The sequence below is a fragment of the Seriola lalandi genome, unplaced genomic scaffold (genome assembly GCF_002814215.2).
Source record: "Seriola lalandi dorsalis isolate HSWRI2012SDOR001 ecotype SW California unplaced genomic scaffold, Sedor1 jcf7180002054544, whole genome shotgun sequence".
NCBI classification, from domain to species: domain Eukaryota; kingdom Metazoa; phylum Chordata; class Actinopteri; order Carangiformes; family Carangidae; genus Seriola; species Seriola lalandi.
Window position 1 is genome coordinate 5,623,572 of NW_019525097.1, and position 22,041 is coordinate 5,645,612.

A 22,041-nucleotide genomic window follows, 5' to 3' on the forward strand; every position below is an offset into this window, starting at 1 on the left:
GTAGTCCCTCTACTGTAAGACCATTTCCCAAAGCAGGGCCAAGAAAGACCACTGGTACGACAAGGAGAAAGTCAGACATCTATACAGATACACCAGTCAAGCAGGCCTTGGAGGAAGAAGAAAAGAAGAGGAGTAGTAAGAAGAATGTGAAAATGGCCATATTTGGAAAGAGGAAACGCAAACAAAATAATGCAGAGAGAAAGACAGCCAAAAAGAGATCCAAGAAGAACAAGGATAAGGGTGAGGACACCCCAGATGAAGATGATTTTTGAATTGTGTGCATGGAGCCCTTTGGAAACTCCAAACCCAAAGAAAAGTGGATCAGATGTGTAAATTGCAAGTTCTGGGCCCACGAAAACTGCACCCCTGGAAAACCCACATACATCTGTCACCACTGTGACTCTGATCACTCTGATTAGATGGATAACACACACAGATACACACACTCAAGTTCATGTTTTATCATTTAAGACAGACACAGTGTGCATGTTTGTTGTTTTACTAATTGTCAAACGTCTTCCTGTAATTTTGCGTGGATTATGAGCTACTTCTGACCTCCTGTATGTGTAACATTCATAGGTATTATCAGAATATGTTCTTTAAAAAAGCTCTTTTAATGTTAACACTGACACTGTTCTTCATTTAGCCATCAGTGATGAGTTATTTTTGTTCTTAGTGAAGCACAGGAAGATGCTTTAGTGTTGGCACATGCACAATAAACTTATATAGATGTATATTTTGTGGTGTAGTCTCAGTTTTTAGTTCTTCAATCTTGCTGTTACAATTTACCCCAGGTTGTGTTACAACATACCCCAGGTTGTGTTACAACATACCCCAGGTTGTGTTACAACATACCCTGGTAGTGGGGTAGGTTGTAACAATGGAACTCCTTGCATTTGACATCAAATAATGAATTGTGTGATATAGTTGGAGAAGTTAAAACATTGCTATTTGTAGTAGACAAAGTAGGGTACTTTGTGTCAAAATTTGAGTGCCCTACCGCAAACATTCTGCAAGTTATAGGAGCTGAGTCAAAAAGTGTTACAACCATCCCCGGTCTCCCCTACTCAACCAGCTGAAACACCTGAAAACAAAGGGGGTGCCTAGTAACTTGAAAAGTTAAGACTAAACCAGAGCCACACAAGACTTAGTGTAAAACTATATTGATGTCAATATTTCTACAGCCAATAACTTTCCAGTGTTTCCTAAAATTAATGACTTAGTGCACCCGTCCATTACCAATATCAGCTAACATTCATAAGTTAAACTAATTTAAGGCAAAAGGTAGAAACTAGCACACTAACATTTACCTAGAGCGTCTGGATGACGCAGGAGATTTGAAGGCGAGTCACGCAGGCACGTTTAACATCACGGTAAGGAACTGGTACGGCCCACTTTAAGGGTGTCAAATCGTTGTGCAACATTCTTCCAGCCATGAATATTATTTACAGTTACATGCAAGGATATATTTCATTTGCAATCTGATCCTGGTTTGCCACAACCTTTTGTAGACCCTTGACAGGTACATGCTAGTTTCTTTAAGATTTTGTATGATTGGGTCATAGTAAAATTTGAAAAACTTACCTTAAAGTCTAGTTAGGGAGTGTGAGAGATAATTACTGGGGTGGGTGGGTGAACTAGATTTTAATTTAAAGCAATCATTTTCTTGGAATTAGATGTTTGTCTATAAATGTGGAATATATCTTGATACAGAGATAAGGTCCTGTTTACCATTCATATGGTCAAAAAGCACTCAAGTGACAAATTTAGACTATCCTTTGAGAAAAGGAATAAAAACCCTAATTTTTGGACCACTCCCCACAGTTCCTTAATTACCATTATGGATTGTTTGGTGCAACTGGTTCCACTTCAAAAGGAGTTTAATATGACAGTAAGTCAAATATTGCTTTTGGAAATCTAGGGTCTCTGAGCATGACAAATGAAGTTTCATTAATCCACTACTCTTGTATCGATTTGGAGGCAGAAATTTCCAGATGCAATTATCAAAACCTCTGAACTGAAACTCCATGCGCTACAGGGAATCCATAGCGTAGTGACAATCGTCTGAACATTTAATGAAAACTTCTTGCTGCTGCCAGTGTATTTATCTGTATACAAATGTAACCCATTGTTGATCTGGCCAATCTGAAACAGCATCTCCAAAAGTAGGAACAGAAATGCTGCTTACAGTAGTCCAAGGTCACAGACCTCAAGTTTGCCAGAATTCACCAATGACTGGCTGTACAATAAGTAGGGTGACATGATGTAATGCAATTTGGAAAGCAAGAGATATTCAGCGCTTTAACAGAAGCATCTTAAGAAAAAGGAAACTGGAATATTTTTTAAGAAACATTTATTTAGAAATTTGACTGAGGATTTAACAGAACAATAGGTCCAGATGAGATCTGCCTTTGGTTGCTCGAGTCTGTACTTCTTTGCTCTGGAAATGAGACGAGTATGAGTCACAAGTTGCATGTTTAGAATCAGTTTGACCAATGTTTCTCACCATACATGTACATTTGAACACTTACCCCTTTTTACTTTTATCCCTTGTTGTCTGGAGTTACTCATGCCTGTACGATGTGCACACTGGCCTCTGCAGGCACCATCTGCTTGGCTGTTTGTGTCACAAATCACTGCATCACAGTGGACATAGATCTGTGGACAGACAGAAGGATTTAGCATGGAGGGCTACATGCATCTGCAGCATGTGTTGTGGCTCGTACATTTGGAGTACTTTACCTCATCTTTCAGAACCTCGTCATCTTTAGTGAAGGTAAACATCTTCATAGAGAAACGTTTGAAGTGGGATGGGACAGCAACTCGGGCATCACTCACAACAGGATGGAAGATGGTCACATAACTGTCGTCATGGTTCTCACAGCTGGTGGAAAGAATGAATGAAACTCGATGCATTTATAGTGTCTTAAAACCATGAAATTTGGATTTAAATTTCTGCGTCTGAGCCGTCTTCAACCAGTTCTTAATATATTTTTACCTACATTAGTTTCTTGGTGATGTGGAAGTTTACTTGTGTGAGCTTGTACTGCATATTACCTGTCCACAATGATGTCCCAGCTGGGCAGCGATGTCCTGTCTTCATGAAGAGTCGCCCAACAGTTTTCCAATATGAGCTCCAATTGGGGGTCAGTGGATTGCATCAGCGCCACCTCAAAATACAGAGGCTCCCTCAGGTACTTCACTACTGGATAATGTTCTGCTTCATAGAAGTGTTCGTATGAAGAATCTGGAGGAGAAGAGTCCCATTTGAGAAAAAGGCACATCTTACAAAATAGTCACTACACTAAAATTTTGTGCCAAGAAAAGGCTTGTCCACCGAGTTAAATTCAGTCCTTACCTTGGGCTAGCCTCATTTGCACCATCAGTTGTCCTGACCCAATCTGTGCTGCAGGGTTATTGCTTCTTGGTTTATAGCTGAACGCAACAGTCTGAGTCTCATTGACAACATAGTAGCAGGAAACCGTTTGCCTGCAGGAGAGAACGAATATAATATTAAAGTCAAATTAAGCTCAGAATAAAAAGATTGGATCACTCTTCCTACCTGTATTCAGGATCAATTGGTGATGTGTAGGCTCCTTTGTTGCTGTCGTAATACAGACCAATTTCATTTTCATACAGCATGTATTGGTCAAAGAACTGAAAAGACAAGGCAGCATTAAACTATTTGCCAAAGGCACTTAAATTAAAAAAGGTGACAGTAACTTACCATTCTAGTGGTCCCACAGGAATCAGCACTGAAGGAGAAGTAAGCAAATCGATCATTGCTGAAAACTGGTTTGCAGGACTTGTCCTTTAGAGTCAGTAAACTTGGTTCAAGATTGGGGACTGATTCCACCTTCACAGCCAGAGCGGTCATTGTTCCATTTGGGTAGCAGTCTAAGGGTAAGAACAAACAATTGTTATGTTTTATAGCAAAGAAAAGATACTACATTTTTTTTTTTTTCCTTTTTTAATAAAATAAACTACACTGAATATTTAGTGTTGTATATCACTTGTAAGTAGTTTTGGATAAAAGCATCTGCCAAATGAGTAAATGTAAAAATCTTACTAGTTGTCATCAAGGGGAAACTGCAGGCCAAATAGAAATCTCCAAGCAGCCAGTTGTTGATTGGATCCCATAGTAGAATGTCAAGTCGGGCTCTGACTGAATCGGAGTTAATTATCTGCAAGACAGAAAGTGAAGTTATCCAGTGCAGATGGATTTAAGCCAGTTTGGAGTTTCCTGTACTTGACCTACCTCAAACACAGTGGCCTTGGCCTGGTATGGCACCACAAGACTGAGGTGTGTGCTGTTGTCTTTCAAGTTGTAGGCCTCACCCAGCTCAGGGGATAGCTGCAGAGGCCCAACCATGGTCTGGAAACTGGAGCCTTGACTCCCGTATTTCACATGGATGTAAAAAGCATTCATGTCACAGGTGCCAGTGATGGTGGGTAGCACTAAAGAGAAAAGGCATCAACCATTATATTCTTGGGAGGGAAAAAAAACAAAAACAAAACAAAAAAAAAAAGTCATTATGATCAAGATGTCTCACCAACATCCCGCAGAGATGCCTCTAAGTCTACTGGATGGGCAAAAGGAGTTTCTTCAGGCAGAATGAGGAATGCAAAGATCAAAGGGAGGGAGTAGACTGTAACCAAGGGTTCAGGATTCTGCAGAGTCAGAAAAGCTCAGGTCATGACCATAGAACAATCAATGGTATGAGTAACACTTTGCTAGCGCATATATATAAAGTTGTAATTTCACATACATGTTTCAGGACAACATCAGCATCAAAGGGCACTTGCAAAGAGAAGCTCTTTCTTCCTTGGGGGAGGCTGTGCTCCTGGACAGCAAAACCTCTGGCATTGCATTCCTCAACAGTGAGAACACCAGTAGCAAAGGTGATGTTCCTGAGCACCACATCATGGAGAAAGGTCCCCAAGTGAACGCTGAACATCCTGTCCTCTAGGATAGTATCTGAGGAACAAAAAGTGGCAGATTTACACTTTTCCCACAAAGCTTAAGTTATGTCATCTCAACCAAAAAGGGGACTTACTGTTTTCAGCCTGGGGAGGTCTGGGCATCAGAGGGGTGGTAATGGGGAACAAAACCTTGTATCTGGTATCATCTTGGTTGTTATCTCCCCTCCACAGCACATCAAGCATGGGCTCCACACTGTAGGTGATGTGGTACTGGTAATCTGGGGCATGGCTCTGCAATTATTCATGGCATTTTAATAAAACATGCAAATGGACTAGTGACCTGAGCATGGTAAATCTATACACTTCCCAACCTTGTAGTAACCATCAGGCGAGCCCACTGGGATCTCAATAATGATGTGAAAATCTGTTGCAGATAGCGTGTACCCTCGTGCAGCCATCTGAGATTTATCCAGCCTCTGCCCATTGATGCCCATGTGCATTTCCAAGATTTTAAAGCTGCCATCTACCAGGGGTGTCACACGGCGAGGTATGTGCCAAGAGATTACATCCTCAGTGAAGAGTGTGCCACCTGTTCATGAGTTAAAAAAATAAATAAATAAGACAAAACTGCACTGACTTCAAAATAATCTTGGTGCACAGATTTGCTTGACACTCACCTGTGGGACAGGCAGCTGCCAAGTTCTCAACACTCAAACCGTGTGGTGCCTTGTAGTAAACACTCGCCCTGAAAACCTCCATGGGGACTCCAGCCACCTAAGGGATGTTTTAACACAAAAAAAAAAAAAAAAAAAAAAAAAAATATTATATATAAGCATGAAAAAAATTAAATTAAAGCAAACCCAGGAGAAGTGGGTGTGTTGCTTACATCCTCAGAATAAGTCTCTGCTGTATTGTACGGGCTTCGCATAACTAGACGGGTTGAGGTAGTCATGGCAGTGTAGCCAGCTTGTTCAGCCTCCATCAGCACCATCGCCACTGGTTCTGGAGTGAAAAACGTCATCTTCCAGACACCATGTGCTGCACCTGACGCCTAAGGGAAAAAACCACAAACACCTTATTCTTCTCATCAACTTACATCTGCATCTCTGCTATTAGGACGGGATGCCATATGGTGCAGGTTAAAAATTAACACAAGTGAACTGCAACTGAATTTTTTTTTTTTTTTTTTTTTAAAGCATACGTACACCAGGAATGGTGTTGCTCTGCAAGTCGTCGTTAACATCCTGAGTCTGCCCCTTAGCTCCAGCATCAGGTGTAGCCATGTGTTTTGACACCTAAAACAGGAAAATACCCAATTTATATACAGTTTCAGTAACTGAACAGCCGTCAATGTAAAGCGACCTACTTCCATGTAGTTCCTGTCACAGAGAACCTCTCTGGAGGCCCACCGAGAGTAGCTGCATGTCTGAGTCACATCATGACTGGCCACATCTGATGGATTCTGGCCGTACATCTGGAGTCTCAACCCAACATTAAATGTCGTGTCGTCCTATAAGTTAACAAATACAGCAGTTTCCATTAGCATTTAATCAGTCAAGTAAAATCCTCAATCAATTCTTTGGCTCCAGCTTCTCCAAGGTGAAGATTTGCTGGTTTGTCTGTTGTATCAAATTATCTTCAGGTTTAGAACAAACATTTGAAAACCTCACTTTCAACATTTTCTGACATTTACAGACTAAGCAATGCATTGATTTGAGAAAATATTTGGCTGATTGAGTTATGAAAATAAAAAGATTCAATAGCAGGCTCAACATTTTTACATTTATCCATGTCACAGTAAAAAGTGAAGTTTACTTGGTACGAGACACATGACATGATCAGCTTTGGTTCCAGTATTTGGGAAGCACAAAATTGGGAACTACTGCCTGCATAATCATGCCAAGAGAATTTAATCAATTATAATCAGTCACTTGAGAACTAAATTCTCTAGGGGGGGGATCTCATTTCAGCTTATCATACTTTGTTGTCCACATAGCAGCCCATCAGAGACGTGTAGATTCTTGTGTTGCCCCATGGGTCAGACTCCATGCTGTACCCACACTGAGCAGCCAGGCTGGGTGTTAACACGATGTGCTGGGTGCCATCTGGGGAAAAGAGAGACAAACATGACAGGGATCACTTCTCTCAGTGATGAACCAATCTGCTCATAATTAGCAGAGTTTATACTCACTGATGGCTTCCACCTCAAGCTGGTTCCCCACTGCTAGAGCCTTGTCCAACGACAGCCTCATTAGGTTACCTGCACAGTCTGACCTTAAACCACTGCCTGTTTAAACAAAAAAAAAAAAAAAGCAGGTCATGTGGAGCATATAAACTGACTGAGGTGATATAAAGTAGTTTAATGCAAATTAATCTTACTTGACTGCAAATTGAGCTTCACATTTGGCCTTGCTTGACCCAAGAGGATTACTGCAGCCATCAAGTTCCATAGTAAACTTAAACAATAGTACAGCAGTTAGATACACTTGGAGAAAGGTTGCAAGAAGTCACTAAACAAGAAAAGAAAAAAAAGAAACAAGACAATAAACTTACATGTTTTTGAGTCCCCTCATGTTACAGTCTGTTCGCAGCCAAACAAAAAGCATAAAGGAGTCAAACCACTATCAGAGCTTGGCACTGAAACCCCAGCAAGCCCCACATACAAACCAACTCTCAAGTGGCTGACTGCATTAGTGAGCCATCACCAGCTGTTTTATATAACACCTAATCACCATGCACAGGTGTGGTAAATCAGTCGTCCTATACCTGCCTCACACACAGTGGATAAGCTTGATATACTATAAATGCATATGTGCAAATAAACAAACATGAATCAGTAATGTGTAGTGAAGATAATTTATTGTTTACTGATTAGAAACATATTTACATGTTACATGTCTAGAAATGTTTTTTTTATTATTCAAGAAATCCATTGTCAAAAGAAATAGGAAGTACAATGGATTATACCATTCCTTAAAACCTAAATCAACTTGTCGAAAGACACTCAACATGTTTTTCCTTTTCAGCTGAGAGACTCTTCATTATTACTCTATGTTAACACTTTATTATGGTTTGTTTATGGCCACATAAACAAACCTTCCAGTGTCTCCAAGATGGTGCACTAACTTTCATGAACAGTAAACCCCAGATTCATCGTTTTACCTGGTGCGCTTGGGTCGATCAGTCTGCACTGTCCACTCACAGACTTATACAGTGATATACTTACATTTATGAGGCCATTACATTTTTTCCAGCTAAAAGTCTTGAGACAGTGTAGGAAAGGAATTATCAATGCTCTGCTTAACAAAAATCCATATATGTGTCGCGCCTGGTCTAGTGGGATGTCTCTTTCCTTTTATGCGTACAAACAGCAAATGATTTCATCTGATTTGCAGCTGTACATTTGTTTGTGCAGAATGCTTTATAAGGTTTGTGTGATACCTAATAAATCTGTTCATCTTCAGTTTAAAAAACATCTTAATTCGTTATACAACAAAAGAAATAAAATAAACATAAAATAAACTGACAATGGTTGACAGCATAGGTCCAGCTTTTGTTTATCCACCATACTGCAGGATGTATGAAACATGCACTCTGTAGTTTATGACATTGTCAGTATCCCCTGTTTATCTTCTGTTGCTGGTCCAGAAGTGTCTGTTGCAGACTCACTTTGGCATCCTCAAACTCTGGCTTGAGCTTTAATGCTTGCTGGAAGTCAGTCTTTGCATCGTCAAAAAAACCTGTAAGATAGTAATAAATACAATTAAATAATATGTATAAGTTTATTATGTGTAATGCACTACCAGACTGGCTTGTTAAGAGTCAGCAGTTTCAATTTCTAGGCAGCATGAGCAGAAGGGCTTGCAAGCATCTGGATTATAGCTCCATCTAGTGTCCTCTGGAAGAACATACCTAAGTGACTCCACACTGCCCTACAGCATCATCCCAGATAATGTTGTGATGATCATGTATGTGGTTAACAATAAATAAAGAACATGCTTGACATACTTTTAAAGGCAGCTGATTGAGTATGCAAGCAGCAACAAGTGCTAAGAAACAATTACTGACAACAAGACACATTTTGATGAAGATGCAGAAGTATTGTGCAAAAAGGGTCAATACGAATCTTACGTCTTTTAATCCTGACACTGTTTTTGTAACACTGTTTTTATTTTATTACTTTATTTTTTTATTTTATTTCATAAAACAGACCAGTGCCATGTTTATTTCACCAATAATCTCAGTGTCAAGTCAAACCACTTAATAGCATCATCACAGGGATGACTAGCAGTTTGTCTGATATGTCTGAGAAAAGTTCTACAGATTTCACTGTTCTTCTTTCACATACTTAGGACAAGCTGATTCTTTTTTTCTCCACTGCAATCCTATTACTAACTACACATTTTCGTGGAACTTGCACATCTGTCTGCCAAGTGTTTTTACCATTTCCTCTTTTCAATAATGTGTCTTTGGACTGACTAAACTGAACTTACTGACCAGACTTAAAGATGGGTGACATACTAAAATAGTTTTGTGAGGTCTAAGTTGGGGTGACGACAAACAACACAAACTGACAGAACAGCTTCAGTGCACCTTGGCAGAGATTCTACCAGTGTCTCCGACTCCACTGACATATCATTCACATCATTTTCAGTCACCGGACTGGTCAAACTATTCAGCAGCCCTCATTTTTTCCTTTAATTTGTCACCTGTCTGTAGCCACAGATTATCTTGTCTTTGGTCCAAACAAATGTAATCTAATTTACTATGATTTTTTTCTTTGAATAAATGTAATTCTCAATTTGGACTTGTTTTAATTACAAAAAAAAAGGCAGAAAAAATGTTGGACACATCATAAATTAGACATTTATTCTGAAAGTCCTGGGCGGAAGTCGTTTATTTTATTGGGTCGGACTTGCTGAAAATTAGCGTTAATATTACTGTTTACTCTTATCAGAGAGTTCCTACTCTTACCTAGTCTATAGTGGACGAGTCCTCTGTTGTAGAAAGGTATTTCAAACTGACTGTTAGCCTGTATTGCGGAGGTATAATCTTCTACTGCTTCATGAAAATCCACCCGGAGGTACTTTATCTGTCCACGGTTGTTATAAGCAGTCGCCAAATCACCAGCTTCACATACCCTGTGAAAATATGACACAGTCGCAGCTACGTTTTATTACAATGAAGATAGAGAAACGGAATCAACGTTAGCTAAATGTTAACACCGGTGCAACTACAGTATCTGACTGTTAGCTAATTTTACTTCGCTACGACAGACAAGTACCTGGACTTTAGGCAGGAGGAGATAAACTCTGTGTACAGCTCATCTGCCTGTTTGAAATTCTTCTTTTTAAACTCAGAGTTGGCATGTTCAAATATTTGGGAATTGTCTTCCTCCATTGGCAGGCTTCTGTAAAGGATTGTAGTTTGTCAATACATACATTAGTTTATCGTATTTCTCAACCACGGATGTGACGTCATGCAAAAGTACGTCCAATCACGTATTAGTGCGTCACGGGTAGGCGGGGCTAGGCAGGTCTCACTTTCCACTGGCAGGAGGGTCCTCTGTGACCTTTATTAGGTAAAAAAATATTCATTGTAAAGAGGCATAATACTCTTTCCAACTGCACACCTCGTATTACTTAAATAATACAATTTCATTTTATTTAATTACTAACATGCACTATTATCATATACTGTACCTCACACTCACTGTTGGTAACTGCAGTTATTTCTACTTCTACTTTTTATCACATCTACTTCCTGCAACCTGTCATACATATCATACAATTTTTCCAAGTTACAAGTTATTATAATCCATTCATAATCTCTTCTATGCTTATATTTTTTAGTAAAATATGGTATAATATTGATCCACTTTTCTTTCACGGTGCATAAATGCACCTGTCACTACATTTTTTTTTATTGCTTGTAATTTAATAGAATAACCACTACCCTGCACTTTTATTAATGTTGATGCAACTCCATTCATTCCATGTGTATTTTTCTACTTTTATTGTATTTAAATGTATTGTGTATATTTCATTTTATAATGCATGGATAAAATATATAGCCTACTATTTATATATTTATGTTTATTTCACCATGTGCACGCAAAATCTTTCTTACTATTAATTGTGATGATAATTGTGATGATAAATGTTCATATCGATTAAACATAGATTAAAAGGTATGTAAACTGTTATGGGGAAATTAGCCTCCAGTCTGCCAAGATCAATCCCCCTGTTCAATGGTCCAGAATAACATGATGAAGTAAGTGTACTTGTACATTTGATTTCTGATATTTAAAATCTTTTTTCTTTAACAGCAGATGGCAGACTTGACTCAGACCTCATTAAAACAAGGCATTGAATGTATGTGAAAATACAATGAAGTTTATGTGAAGTTTATTAGTTGAGATGGTAAAGGAGCAATGAAAATAAACTCATAAACAACATCCAGTTAGCCCGAAATGTTAACATAATATCCAGTCAGTGGCTGATTACTGTCTGGAATATTATCTTGATAATGTTAAGATGGAGAGGTATTCAATCTGAAAGAAAAACATTGGACTGCAACAGACTGAAACATCTGTCACACCAGTCGCAGGACAGTATGGACATTCGCTACAGTAAATACACAACAAGGAGGCCAACCCATAAGCAAACTGGTGAGAAATTCTCAGACGATCTCCCAGGTGAGGAAGTCAACTGTCCTGGTGAAAAGTGACACCTTGAGGAAGCAGAGGTCAGTCAGGAGCCGTGCACTTCCTTTTCTGCGGCCCATTTATCTCCAGACTGTGTGGACAAGTTGACACAGATCAAATGGAGACCAGTTTGACCCAGAGGGAAGAGGTTGGAGGCCACTGGCTGTTGACACTACTGAGAAAATGGCAATAACATACAACCTGTGGAAATATAGATTAACTACCTTCCATTAAATCAAAATAACCTTTATCAATTGTTTTCTGCATCTCTAAAAGGAGTCAACATTACAGCATTTAAACGCAGTTAAATGCTTGCATTCAAATGTGACAAAATCAGGAATGTAAAACTCCTTCAAGCTTAAAAATGTTTATTTTGGCAAGGATAGCATGTACACATGAAGCAAAGATTGTTATGTTCAGCGGCCTCGAAGCTGGTGTTTCTTATAGCGCTCTAAATGTTGCTGTTTGCTGAGAGAATTTGCACAAAGTATCAAAGTCCACTTCAGTCTGGCAGAACCAGGACAGACATCCATCACACATGCCTTCATCTCCCCCTCCTCACTGACAGACCCACAGCCCTGCACTTATCCCTACACTTCACCTTTCACTACTGTCAACATGCCTCAATGCTTCAATTCATTTGTGTCCTTCTACGAGGGAGTTTGAGCAAAATTTGTGGTTGTTTGGATAAGACAGAAAACTTTTAAAAATTGTTGTTGAATTGATTTTACTTATATGAAAAAAAACCCCCAATAACTTTGACTCAAGGTCTACTTACTAGCTTTTTCTGCAGCTTTCAGTTGCTCTTCTTCAGTGGAGGGATTCGCAAACAGGAGTTTCCATGGTCAGGAATGAACTCATGTTTAATTGGAAAAAAGGCTCATTTAAAACAGAACATTTAAAAAAAAGTGTCTCTTTCTCTTAACAAAAATATTCTTAAGTGATATGTAAATATCCATAACTACAGTAATACAGTGATACAGTAGAGCAAGTTTTCTTTATTTTCACCATACAGTGGCAAGTTTCTTGCACATTTCAACAAAATGTACATTTCATTTATTAATCACAGTTTGTCTTTATTTCAACGATTTCCCCTTTGATGATCCTCTTATACACAGCACGTTTATTTTCACAGCTTTTTGTGAACATGGTATCCATGTTGTATCATAGCATTAATGTCAGAATATCCTGAATATTCAGCCATTAGTTTCAGTGGCCTAGTTTTCGAACACTACAGTCACTGCAGTGAGACATTGCAATAAAACAAGGCTTCACAGTTTGACTGTTCATCTGTGTAACATCTGATTTAAAGGGTGAAACAGGTCGTGGCAGCACATTAAAGAAATAGTTTGACATTTTGGGAAATATGCGTATCTATTATTTTTTATTATTATTTATATTTCTTTTAAACCTCCTCAGTCTGTTTCTCATCTAATTATAGACATTTGTTAACACTATCAAAATGTTCATTAGAAGGACACAGGAAAAACATTACATTATGCCCCGTATGACCCTTACAAACACACAATTACGAATCAAGGCACCTTAAAACATTTTTTGAGATATCGCTGAAGATTAAAGTTTATCCTCAACTTCTCTAACTTAAACCTCTTCAACAGGGACCCATTGCACCAAACTTTACGTGTCTTTTCCACTTCTCAAAGGCGTGTGAGTCCCATTCATCTTCTTCCACTGAAACACTGGTGGGCTCACCTCTCTGACCACCTGTGTGTGTGGTAGCCATGAAAGCCAGTGAAATAGCAAACAAACATAAAACAGCTGTCTGGTTAAAGGAAGGAGGGAGAGGGTCCAAACCAGACGTAGAGGTAAACGTTGGCATGTTGACTCTCCACCTCCACACAGACTTCGCAGACAGAGGAGCTCTGTTGTCAGTGCTGTTTCAGGCAAACAAGCCAACTCATTCCAGAGGAAACACGATGACCCCTGTCTGTTGTTTTTTGGGCAACACTGACGGTGTAAAACAGACGTGATGGTGATAACAGGGCACAAAAAAGAGACCGTGGTGTAGTTTAAGTAATTAACTTATCAAATCAGGTCAGTCAAATTAACAGCTCAGCTCTGTCATGGGTACATTTTAGACTTTAATCCAGCTTTATTTGTTGAATTTTTGTTTTAAGTGGCACTGTGTTTCTGAGCAAAAAGGGTTAGGGGATTAGGCAGGAACACCCCCACCCCCCCCACATGTCAGAGCTTCACCATTATATTTATCTTTCTATATTGACACAGAAATACATACATGTCACAGAAATCTACAGTAATATAAAAGCAAGTGATATAATGCCTCTTTTGTATCTACAGAAGCAGATTTCAGTGACATGTCAGTTCTCACAAATGATCTATAGATAGATGATTTATAAGGTTGTATAAAGGTACAGTACAGTGTCACATTTATCATAATAAGTCCAACTTGAAACATCCAAACTTATCATAACTCAATATAAGGGGCTCAAAGTGAATTGATCAGGAGTTAAATAATGTTCATATTACTTGTTATTAGTTAACGTATTAAACTATTTAAATAAATAGGAGGATATAGGATCGTAATCCTGACAGGTAAAGTTTAAAATTATAATCCTTAAAGTCTTCATGAATTCAAACCATGATTTTGATACTGTTTATCGTCAACATTTTTAAGTAATACCCATATATTGTATTTACTGTTTGTCCTTACCTCTCTATATAGTAGATTTCACTGTCTGTCACAGTCTGCCGTTCAGATTCAGCTTTCACAGGAACCATGGATTCACAGGACATGATGTGTGCATGTAATCCAGGGTGAGTGTTTTCATTTTATCTCATTGTCTCACTTGTCAACCACACAAGATTCTGAAAGTGTGATTTGACTTATAATATTGTCAGTATCACTCTCTTATAAGGGGGAAAAAGTGCAACTCCTGTATGATTATTTTATTGTCCAATTTGTCTCTTTTATTACATTTATAAATCTTAGCAAACATTAAATGTCATGTCATATGATAGATGATGACAAACACATATATATATATATAACCTTCGTAACAGAGAGTATATAATGAAGAAAATATGCAAAAAACACTTCATGTAAGAAACCTTTTGCTGTTCTATTAAAATCAAATCACTTCGTCAATCCAATGAGACATTTTCACAAATAACTACTATATACAATATGCATCTTTGTACAGACTGGACACAAGACATACGTAATACAGTACAGGATAACAATGAAAATAGTACTCATTTTCTTTGGTTATTTAACATCACACCATGATCATATTCGTGTTAAGAAAAAATATTATAAGTAGCTTTTACGGCAGTTTCAAAACATTGCATTCACTGTTCATAAAAAAATCCCAGATCAACTGTGGATATTGTGGCAGCAGTCAGTAATTTGAGGGATACTGGTGTATGAATCACAGCTTCACTCGGCCTGTGGTTGAAGTACGTGCAGTAGTTATGGGTGGAGGCAGATGACAGGAAGCAGATGTCTATGTTGCAGTAAGTCCATGGCTCTGCAGCTGACAGGAAACAAACCAGTTAGCTGCCTCTGCAGAGAGTAAATAAACATGAGGTCAAACTGTGAGGTGGGTGGGAGTTTTTTTAAAAATCCTTTTTATTTTTTTATCACCAATCATCCCAGAAGAAAAAGCTTCCAACACTTACCACTGTGTCCAGCTTTAAGCACGGCCCACCATGTTCTCCAGACGCTCTATTCTCCCAGACACATCGGCCAGTGAGGTCAGTCAAGGGAAACTCATTTGCAAACACATTTACAGGGACAGCTAAAGGTCGAAAACAGAATAAGAAATGCTGGTCATATTGCCCTCTTAAAAATAGACGAGACACAGTGTTAATTCATATTCCAATAACAATCCCAGCAGTGTAGAAATAACCAGCTGCTGCCAGCTCAGTGAAATGTGCTGCAGAGACTGTTTATAATAAAGTGTCTTCCATCTGAACCAATAGAAAGGATATGCTTGGCTGTGAGCTGCTGGATGGCCGCCTGCGTCTGCTTCTGGAAAGCCAGTCTGGCTTCACATTTACAGGGATCCTCCACCACCTCCACCTTCACCTCTTTGCCAGGAGAAAGCGAATTTCACATCAGTGTAACAGATCATGCGGGGAGTGAAAAAGCACACACAACACCACCCACTCTACTTTTTCCAACCAGTCTGCTGGGCAAGAACAAGAACCAAAGATGAAACGAACACACACACACATTTAAAAATACACACTTTCCAAAAATAATCTACATTATTAATTTACCATTGTCATTGTGCCACAGCAAAAATACAATTGTAGTGAAACAATTCTATAATATTACCTGATAATTGTCCAACAAATGTCACATTCAGCAGTGAATAATAGAATCAGGGATAATGCTCAGCTGGTTGTGATATTGCTTAGAAGCAAACACATACTGCACAATACTCTTTACACACTCTCTCACGCTCTTAGACTGCATTAGTATCACAGCAAGGACTTTCATATTTACTGCAGGAATCCATACGTTGTGCTCTTACGTTTCAGGGAACATGTTTTCTTGTCCGCGTTCAAGATATAACCATTCCGGCACTTGCAGTAATAGGAGGCGTTGCTGTTGACACATATGTGTTCGCAGTCATGTCCAATGGCACAGGGGTCCAGACCTAGAATAAACCGGGATTAGGGGATGGAGCTGTCAAGGCGGCACCCATGGGAACGGTTTCATGTGCTAGTGTACAGTAGCTACAGTATATAGGTAGGTTACTCTGCAGAGTGCAAAAATCCACCAAAGATGTTGATTGTTAAAATGTAACCTATATCTTTTTTTAATGGAGGACATATGCTGACAAAAATGATTAAAATAGATATTTGTGTCTGTGTGTGTGTGTGTGTGTTTTTTTTTTCTTTCTTCCAAAATTCATATTTGCAAGCTTTTCTAAAGTGTTTGTCCTTGACCACATGTCACTTGTGGTGGATAACACCTTCACCTCATCTAAGCCAAGGTCATTTGAAGAGCTTAGTTTCACTGTGTGTTGAACAACACAGGTAAAACCACAGGACCCTGAAGTGCAACAGTTGTGACAGTTACACAGACACATGATTTCATAAACGAGGGGGACAAGACAAACATCAGACAGTGACATGGAAAAATTTCAAGTTCACAGCAGAATCTCACTTATATTGATATATATATATATACTATAATATCAGTAAATGAAAATTATTGACAAAAAAAACAGTTGTATTAGCAAATTGTTTACAATTACTAATATTTGATCCATGTCCATATTACAATGTATTTCAGTTGTGCTGAGTTGTTTGGAAAAGTGAGGTTCTACTGCACATCTAAATCATTTCACATAAAAAGGAGTAAGGTTGAAGCAATCTACAATAATGCATTGATTGCGAAACAAATTACTAATGATCACCATATACAATTTTTGCTTTTTTTTAAAAAAAAAGAAGCTGAAAGTTTAGGGCTACATGGCCCCAAGACTTTGCATGGGTTTAGCTTAGCAGCTACAGGCAGGTTCTAGTGCCGACATCTGCAGTCCATGTGGGGGTTGAGAGCATCTGCTGATTTCAAAGTTTATAATTCAACAATAGCAAAGTAAATGATCCATAAACTGAAACAAAACCCCCTGAAGACTGTAGGTGCCCCTTACAAAGGAACTAGAACTAGGGTTAATGGTGGGAAAACGTCTTGCTCCTCTTTGTCCTACCGCACAGGGTCTCCCTGAACTTGGAGGTGAGCTTCTCAATAACGCCGTACGTCTCCACATAGAAGACGTGGTCCTCCAGAGGGATGCTGGCCATCAGCTGCAGGGAGCGCATATCTGCACGGTCCACCCCAACAGCGTAGATCTCGATGCCTGAGGCCCGGGCTGTTGCAGACACTTCCTCCACCTGGTCTTGAGGTCTCCCGTCCGTCACAATGATGGCCACTTTGGAGATGTTCCTAGAGCGAGGTCGGGCTCCAGACTGCTCAGTGAAAGCTTCGTTCACTGCGGTTTTGATGGCGAGGCCGGTCATGGTGCCAGCCGCCAAGGGCTCGATGCGGGAGATGGCTTTCTTCATGTCTGGCTTGTTGAAATGGTCTTTGAGCAAGAACTCGATCTTGACCGTGCTGGCGTAGTTGACCACAGCCACTCTGGTGGCCTCTGAGCCCACGACCAAAGTGTCGACCATGTCGGCGAGGAAGATCTTGACCTTCTCAAACTCACCAGGACGCACGCTGCGAGAGCTGTCGATGATGAAGACCAGGTCCAGGGGACGGCTCCTGCACTGAGAGTCTGTCTCTGGTGATTAACCAAACCACGGCAGGATTAAGTCCATTTAACACTCAAAACCCAGTTCATCATTCAAACAGAAACATGTAAGCCTTTTGGTTGAACTTTCACTGTGAGAGAGATACAGTTAATAATCAAAAACAGACAACTTTGGGATGCACAATACCCATTCCTACCCATTTTTGTGCATCACCACAGAGGTGAGATAAAGGGTCCTGGTGAAACGATGTAGTATGCCTTAAGACATACTGTGCATCATTTCAGGGTTTCAACAGTCCATTAGGGACTTCTCGTTGATCTTATCCTTTCATCTCATTTCCCTGAATGAAAAGGATGCTTGATGCCCACACATAAAAAGTGGCATCACACCTAAAGATGGAGATGGAGTGTTAGGAGCCCTGCCTGACCAATCACATACAGTAGGCTACACTAAACTACATATCTGTAGCTAAACATCAGATTCCCTCTGCTTTTTCAAAGTAAAATACAACTAAAGTTCTAACTCTGCTTCTATGAAATCAGTTTTAGTTGATGCTTCAAATAACTGTTTCAAAGTGGCCTTCTTTTGTAGCTGCGGAAATTAAAGGATGAATATGAAATGATCAAAACAGACATTCAGTCTGATTATTGGGCTATCTGCTTTAAAGCAATTCAACATTTTGGGAAATACCCTTATCAGCATATTTATCCACTCTCATGTCTGTCTTCTTTTTCTTTTTTTGTTATTTAAACTTTATTTAACCAGGAAGTATCTAGCATATTAAGTATCACATAGTTACATGCCGGTTGGTAGGACGGAAGCTTGGTTTCCAGTTTTTATGCTAAGCTAATCTAACCAACTACTGGCAGTAGCTTTATTTAACAGACAGATAAGAGAGTGGTATCAATCTTCTCATCTAATTCTCAGCAAGAAAGAGAATAAGTGTATTCCTCAACATGTCGATTTATTCCGTTAAATGAAGTGACATCTGCTTTAAGCACCTAGTTTCTAAACTGACACAAAGAGATCTGGAAAGCATTGAGGAGCATTGGTTTATGTTGGGAAGCAAAACCTGACTGGTAATATTCTACCTGTCTCCACAGGACTGACGGTGGTGATGGGGCCGCTTTGGGTACTGACCGGTAGCGTCACAGGAGCGGGGGTCTCCACTGGCGGCTCTGCGGTCACCACCACTGGGATGATGGTTGTCAGCGGTGCCGCTGTAGTTGCTGGGAGAGTTGGCGGCAGTGTCGGCTCTGGTAGAGTTGGGATGATGGTAGGAAGGTGTACCACAGGTGCTGTTGGTACTGTGGGGTCTGACTTTATTGGGCACGGACCTTTTACTTTGTAATGAAACGGGCCTTTGACCCTTTGATGTTGATGGTAAGCTACAGGTGGAGATAGACCTTTGTATATGTGGTGCGTTTGTGGCCCTGTGAACCTGTGGTGATAGGGTGGCATGGGGACGGAGGGTCTGTGGTAAGTCACTGGTGGAGATAGAGGAATAGGTCGATACACTACCGGTGGAGGGATCCTTGGTGGCTGGTAGTGGTAGTGATACCCTCCTCTATACGTGTAGTCACTTCTGTGAACTACAGGGCCACCAGAAAGGAAAAGTGATAGAGAACATTAGTAGGTTGAAAGACGACAAACAGGAAAGCTGTGTAAGATGACTCTGTGTAGAAAGTTGTTGTGAAATATATAACATTCACTTTTGCTTTCTTGGGAGCACAGGCAAATGATTAGTTAAAGCATGAGTGTACATTCAGCCACCTGGTTGGTTTCAATTGTACTGTACAGTGCTTGTGAAACCCCCAGCCGAGAATTTAGATTTCATGCATGTTGTGCTTGAGAAAAGTATAAAATCTTGTTGTTATACTGTTGGTTAGATTAAATTATTGAAAGATGAAATATCTGGTCTTACAAGGCTTTAATATTAACATCCAAAAGTAACTGTCTAAAAGTGTAATCAGCAAAAACTGACTGACTTACATTACAAAACAATTTGCATTATTCTTATGGAAACAAACTTTTGACAAGAGACTTCAACACGTATAATGTGGCCAGAAAGCAGTGTTTAAATATAAGAAAGTACATTACTCAAGAACAGTTTTCAGCTGCTTTTCCTTTGCTTTAGTACTTCTACCTTATAATTCAACTTAACTACATTAAAGAGGGAAATGTTGAACTTTTAACTCCACTACAATTACAGTTACTTTACAGGATAATATTTTATAAGCAAAACCAATGATGAGTTCATTGAATATGATGCATTGTTGTAAATTAAACCAGCAAACAGTACATAAAGAGGTTAAAGTACGCACCGTTGTGATATTACATTAAAATGCTGCTTACACATGCTGTAAATATATCATATACTTTAGTATACTGTAAACTAATAAATACTGACAGGGACATTCTTCTGCATTAAGGGTACTTTCTACTTTGCTGAACCTTTGAACTTTACTTAAGCACAATTTTGAAAGCAGAACTTTTACTCATCAGTGTTTTTCAGTGGTGAAGTCATAAGTTTTATATGTTACACAAGTTATAGTAGCAACACAAGTAAAAGTTCTGCACTCAAGTCAAAGTACAGAAGTATAGTACGAGTATAATACCAGTAAAAGTACTCGTTCTGCAGAAAAATCAAACCTCTGTGACTGATATTATTATATATTATATACTATATTACTACATAGAACATTATTAGATTGTTAATACTGATTGATGCACAAGTAGAATTGTATTGTTGCAGATGGTTGAGGTGGAGCTACTTTGTCCAGTTGACCTCGACGTAAGGATCGAGCCCTTCCACAGGGACACACCATAAATCTGAGGGGTCGGAAGAGGATTAATGTACTGCTGCACAAATTTGTATTTATTTTGTCTTCAATCTAATTTTAGCTTTTTTTTTTTTAAATATTGGATAATTTATTTGATGACATACATGTCTGAAACTTGTCGAGGGGTCCCAACTAGCTAATTTTTAACAGTGTATTTAAACTTATAATAATCCTTTTCACTTATCTTATGAATCTTAAATGAAAATAAAATCAGTTAAGTGAAGAGAGTATTTCTCTCTGTTGAGCAGAAGAATGCTGTAGGATAGAAATACTCAAGTAAATTACAAGCACCTGTAATTACCTAAGTACAATACTTGAGTAAATGTACTTTGTTACTTTTCAGCTCTGGTGTTTTTTGTTTTTTTTACTGTGGTCATTTTACTTCATTTCTTCCACCAGTACCAGAAGCTACTGGCTGAAACTGTCTTTTCAGCAAGAGTAAAAAAGTATTTTAGAGACTTCAGTAAAACTTACTTGCTGGATTCAGGGTCCTGAGTGGTGGTCGACCGTTATTCCTGGTTTGAGCGTAGCTTTGTGCAGCTATCAGGTGAGGATCTCCTGCATTGAGGTGATATGTGCCCAGTACATCAGACAGCAGCAGGGAAGCGCAGTACAAGAGGCTCCAGGGGAAAGACTTCATCATATCTGCACAGAGTCTTCTGGTGGTCTGTCCAGTGTCTGTGCTCTGTCTCTGAGGGTCCTGCTCAGCTCAGCAGGGGTCTGACCGCCCCCTCATATGAGGAGCTCTCAGTGCAACACGTCAAACTGTCGACCCAATCCAAAGGTGGGACATGACCTGTAGGCCACGGTAAACAATGGTATGTGGAGGACTTTATACAAAAAGATTTAAATAATCTATCCTAATCTGCAGTCTGGGGGAGCTTTATAACTTTATAGATATTTTTCCCCCTTTCTTCAATTGCCTCATTTATTTCTGAAAAGCTGATTTCCTCATTGTGATCAAGGGTGGAGCCAGGATTTCAGAAATACAGAGCTAAAGCCTCCCCAGTACCACTCAGAGATGTAAGAAATTCTGAAACCAAAAAGACCTCAGTGTTTGTAATGACTGGTTTTAACATATTAAATAAAATTAACTCCTCAATAATACATTTTTTTTTCATGAAGATGTAAATGCTAAAAAAAACAAACAAACAAAAAAAAAAACAACTAAAATTTGGGGTGGAATTTCAAATTATAGTTCAAACCACTTAAAAAAGAATAATGAGGCCTAAACATGTTTTATATCAGACTTTATATTGTATAATCAGTTTTTTTCCCCTCTGACTAAAGGTAATTCTACCTTGTGAACTTCTTGAA

General features: G+C 39.1%; 3 protein-coding genes across 5 annotated transcripts; all 3 read right to left on the reverse strand.

Annotated features, from left to right (window-relative positions):
• Positions 1-2,357: 2,357 nt before the first annotated feature.
• On the reverse strand, positions 2,358-7,599 carry LOC111661575 (uncharacterized). The gene is made up of 21 exons (XM_023415192.1): positions 7,477-7,599; positions 7,303-7,379; positions 7,115-7,210; positions 6,904-7,028; positions 6,290-6,433; positions 6,129-6,218; positions 5,810-5,974; positions 5,601-5,697; positions 5,295-5,512; positions 5,058-5,214; positions 4,770-4,978; positions 4,554-4,671; positions 4,259-4,458; positions 4,070-4,184; positions 3,728-3,897; positions 3,563-3,657; positions 3,359-3,489; positions 3,058-3,247; positions 2,743-2,884; positions 2,532-2,658; positions 2,358-2,440 (listed from the first exon to the last, which is right to left on the reverse strand). The coding sequence occupies exons 1-21, from the start codon at positions 7,527-7,529 to the stop codon at positions 2,358-2,360; spliced, it is 2,802 nt and encodes a 933-aa protein (XP_023270960.1). The 5' UTR covers positions 7,530-7,599.
• Positions 7,600-7,765: 166 nt separating this feature from the next.
• On the reverse strand, positions 7,766-10,402 carry ttc32 (tetratricopeptide repeat domain 32). Its single transcript, XM_023414968.2, has 3 exons — positions 10,208-10,402; positions 9,898-10,064; positions 7,766-8,663 (listed from the first exon to the last, which is right to left on the reverse strand). Exons 1-3 carry the CDS (start codon positions 10,321-10,323, stop codon positions 8,536-8,538), a joined length of 411 nt encoding a protein of 136 aa, XP_023270736.1. The 5' UTR covers positions 10,324-10,402; the 3' UTR covers positions 7,766-8,535.
• A 4,140-nt stretch (positions 10,403-14,542) lies between these two features.
• On the reverse strand, positions 14,543-21,759 carry matn3a (matrilin 3a). Of its 3 annotated transcripts, XM_023414871.2 has the most exons (7): positions 21,199-21,759; positions 18,973-19,473; positions 17,335-17,910; positions 16,150-16,275; positions 15,602-15,700; positions 15,290-15,359; positions 14,543-15,173 (listed from the first exon to the last, which is right to left on the reverse strand). In XM_023414871.2, the coding sequence occupies exons 1-6, from the start codon at positions 21,365-21,367 to the stop codon at positions 15,304-15,306; spliced, it is 1,527 nt and encodes a 508-aa protein (XP_023270639.1). In that variant the 5' UTR covers positions 21,368-21,759; the 3' UTR covers positions 14,543-15,173; positions 15,290-15,303. The 3 variants fall into 3 exon arrangements, with proteins under 3 accessions (XP_023270639.1, XP_087032426.1, XP_023270641.1); XM_087176300.1 differs by lacking the exon at positions 18,973-19,473 and having other exon boundaries at positions 14,543-15,144; positions 21,199-21,441; XM_023414873.2 differs by lacking the exon at positions 18,973-19,473 and having other exon boundaries at positions 21,199-21,440.
• Between the last annotated feature and the right edge of the window lie 282 nt (positions 21,760-22,041).

Excerpts from the sequence above, each read along its gene's own strand:
- LOC111661575 (XM_023415192.1), bottom strand. The coding sequence starts at position 7,529 with ATGCTTTTTGTTTGGCTGCGAACAGACTGTAACATGAGGGGACTCAAA. Across the intron at positions 4,979-5,057 it reads ACCTCCCCAGGCTGAAAACA|ATACTATCCTAGAGGACAGG; the intron begins GTAAGTCCCCTT and ends TTTGTTCCTCAG. Across the intron at positions 2,441-2,531 it reads AGGGATAAAAGTAAAAAGGG|AGCAAAGAAGTACAGACTCG; the intron begins GTAAGTGTTCAA and ends TCTCATTTCCAG.
- ttc32 (XM_023414968.2), bottom strand. The coding sequence starts at position 10,323 with ATGGAGGAAGACAATTCCCAAATATTTGAACATGCCAACTCTGAGTTT. Across the intron at positions 10,065-10,207 it reads TCCTCCTGCCTAAAGTCCAG|GGTATGTGAAGCTGGTGATT; the intron begins GTACTTGTCTGT and ends ATATTTTCACAG. Across the intron at positions 8,664-9,897 it reads ACTCGTCCACTATAGACTAG|GTTTTTTTGACGATGCAAAG; the intron begins GTAAGAGTAGGA and ends ACTATCTTACAG.
- matn3a (XM_023414871.2), bottom strand. The coding sequence starts at position 21,367 with ATGATGAAGTCTTTCCCCTGGAGCCTCTTGTACTGCGCTTCCCTGCTG. Across the intron at positions 15,701-16,149 it reads GAAAACATGTTCCCTGAAAC|AGGTGAAGGTGGAGGTGGTG; the intron begins GTAAGAGCACAA and ends CTCCTGGCAAAG. Across the intron at positions 15,360-15,601 it reads CCAGCAGCTCACAGCCAAGC|TGGCCGATGTGTCTGGGAGA; the intron begins ATATCCTTTCTA and ends GACTGACCTCAC.